Source organism: Priapulus caudatus, unplaced genomic scaffold (assembly GCF_000485595.1).
Source record: "Priapulus caudatus unplaced genomic scaffold, Priapulus_caudatus-5.0.1 Scaffold601, whole genome shotgun sequence".
NCBI lineage: Eukaryota > Metazoa > Priapulida > Priapulimorpha > Priapulimorphida > Priapulidae > Priapulus > Priapulus caudatus.
The window spans coordinates 165,926-168,523 of NW_014577662.1; the positions used below are offsets into that span (position 1 = coordinate 165,926).

The 2,598-nt window shown below is 42.8% G+C and overlaps 1 protein-coding gene across 1 annotated transcript in view; it reads left to right on the forward strand.

Annotated features, from left to right (window-relative positions):
- Positions 1-436: 436 nt before the first annotated feature.
- The window catches only part of LOC106812028 (ATP synthase subunit d, mitochondrial-like), a gene marked incomplete in the record, with an annotated part of 11,983 nt that continues 9,821 nt past the window's right edge, over positions 437-2,598 (forward strand). The window contains 1 exon segment of the mRNA XM_014815778.1: positions 437-678. Within this exon segment, the coding sequence (XP_014671264.1) occupies positions 557-678 (122 nt within the window).

Below are 2,598 nucleotides of genomic sequence, written 5' to 3' on the forward strand. Positions count from 1 at the left end.
TTGCCTCGTACTGAATGTACTGTTTCCGCCATTCTGGCGTAATGTGAGCACCTAGGTGCTCAGCAAACTTCATATTTTTGTTAAAACTGCATTAAATTCACTCCATATGCATCACATCACCATAATTTCTGGGAAATGTCGCTCGATGTTCGCTCACGTAAAGTCAAACGCAATCACGGTTTCGCCATTTTATATCATTTTGTTTGGCGACGGGTGCTGCACCACAGCGGATAACTAATCGTGGAAACACGTTTCTCCGCAATTACACTCTAGCGCGGACGATACTTTTTATTAGGTAAACTGCGCTAATGTATGCACAGTATGTAAGAAAGTCTGCTTAATCATCGTATTTAAATTTAAAATGTTTGAATTTGCAGATCAATAAAACGACAGAATTTTTTTTATTCCGCATATTTCCTGGCAAGTGCTGCCACCACTACATTGACAGAGAAAGTTTAGGGGATACGAACTAGTTCAACTATCCTCAGAAAAGGAAAGGTCACGATTCGACCGGCGACAGCCATAGTTTTATGTGTAACTAACGTCGAATTTTGAAATGGCTGCTAAAAGGATAGCAACATCGGCTGTTGACTGGAAAGCATTTGCAGAGAGAGTCCCTGAAAATCAGAAGCAGCTGTTCCAGGCTTTTAGAACAAAAGCAGAGACTTATATTAGCAAGTACGTTGGAAGGTTTTCATTGACTCTAGTCTCTAGTCCACAATGTCAATGATGAATTATTATTAATAATAATAATTCGTCAGTAGACAATATAATTAGTATTAGTGGCACAGACATTCGAGGAGCGCATGAGAGCACCTGATACATAACGCTGGGTTTTTGAAATCAATAACATTCAGTGTTCGTTCAGTTCGTTTCCAACGACCCGGCGAAAATTAATTCATAAATTCATGAATTATTATTAATAATAAAAATTCATCAGTAGACAATATAATTAGTATTAGTGGCACAGAAATTCGAGGAGCGCATGAGAGTACCTGATACATAAAGGGATTATTTGTCCTTGTTATTATATTATCAACAATTAATTTAATATTATACTAATTTCAAAATGATAATTACATTAGCATAACAACTATTTTGCGTATTTTCACGGAGATTCTAGATTCTCGTGTCTCGTACAGGAATTGGGTTTAGCAATGGAAAGCTATGGAAGGAGCATAGAAAGTTCGCGCTCACCAAGCTGCGTGAGTTCGGCATGGGGAAGGTCAGCATAGAGAAGAAAATTCAGGAGGAGGCGTCCGCCTGTCTCGCACATCTAAGCAACACCAATGGGCAGGCGATCGATCCACAGGTAGAAAGAATAACCAGAAATATTGTATACATATACATATATATCCATCTCTAACTCTCACACTCTCTCTCTCTTCTTTAGCACTGACGCTCCCTTATTCCTCTATCATACACCGATTATTTTGCAATCACTTGATCCACTTTTGTGGGTGTATGTGCGTGCGTGTGTGAGTGTGCGTGCGTGTGTGTCCGTGTGTGTACGTGTATGAGTGTGTGCGTGAGTGTGTGTACATACATACATATATACATATACACGTGTTTGTGTCGGCACCGCAGGCTCTGCTCACCAGTTGTGTGTTGAACGTGATTGCCTCCATCATATTTGGTGCTCGGTACGATTACGCCGACCCCGCCTTCCTCAGACTTAACGACGACATCAACACCATCTTCCATGATACCGACGCACAGGTACGTACCTTCGCTAATATACAGGTATGTTCTGTCGGTAAAATACAGGTACGTACCGTCTGTAACGCACAGGTACGTACCTTCGCTAATATACAGGTATGTTCTGTCGGTAAAATACAGGTACGTACCGTCTGTAACATACAGGTACGTACCGTCGGTAACATACAGGTACGTACCGTCTGTAACATACAGGTACGTACCGTCTGTAACATACAGGTACGTACCGTCGGTAACATACAGGTACGTACCGTCGTTTTTCAATTATTATAGTCGACTAGTTAGCTGTTACCAGTTAGCTTAGTAAGCTCATAGTCTTATAGTTATTATGGAAAATGGGCTCATTTAGGTCATGAAAAATTCCTGATAAATCCTGTGTGAAATGGCTTCGTGTTAATCCTACGTATACCCATTGTCAGTTTAAACTGTACCATTAGGCTCCCCTGGAAAACAAAAAAATCTCCGGACAAAAGTTGTCATTTGGCTGCACACGGAAATTGCTACGCTATATGTGTTGCACACACAGGGCATGCTTAACTTCTACCCTGCGCTGCGACACCTGCCGGTCTTCAGCCGCATGCTGAAAGAGTTGGACGCGGCGTACGCAGGGGTGAACAAGGAGCTGCAGAGTAACATAGCAGAGCACGAGGAGCAGGCGCCGGAGGAAGAGGGAGACGTGAGAGACTACTTAGACGCCTACCTGCTAGCGCAGCGGCAGCGGGCGGGGACAGATTCTTCATTCACTAGTGAGTCATGCGCTGCTTTCTCTCTCTCTCTCTCTCTCTCACACACACACACACACACACACACACACACACACACACACACACACACACACACACACACACAACACACACACACACACACACACACACACACACA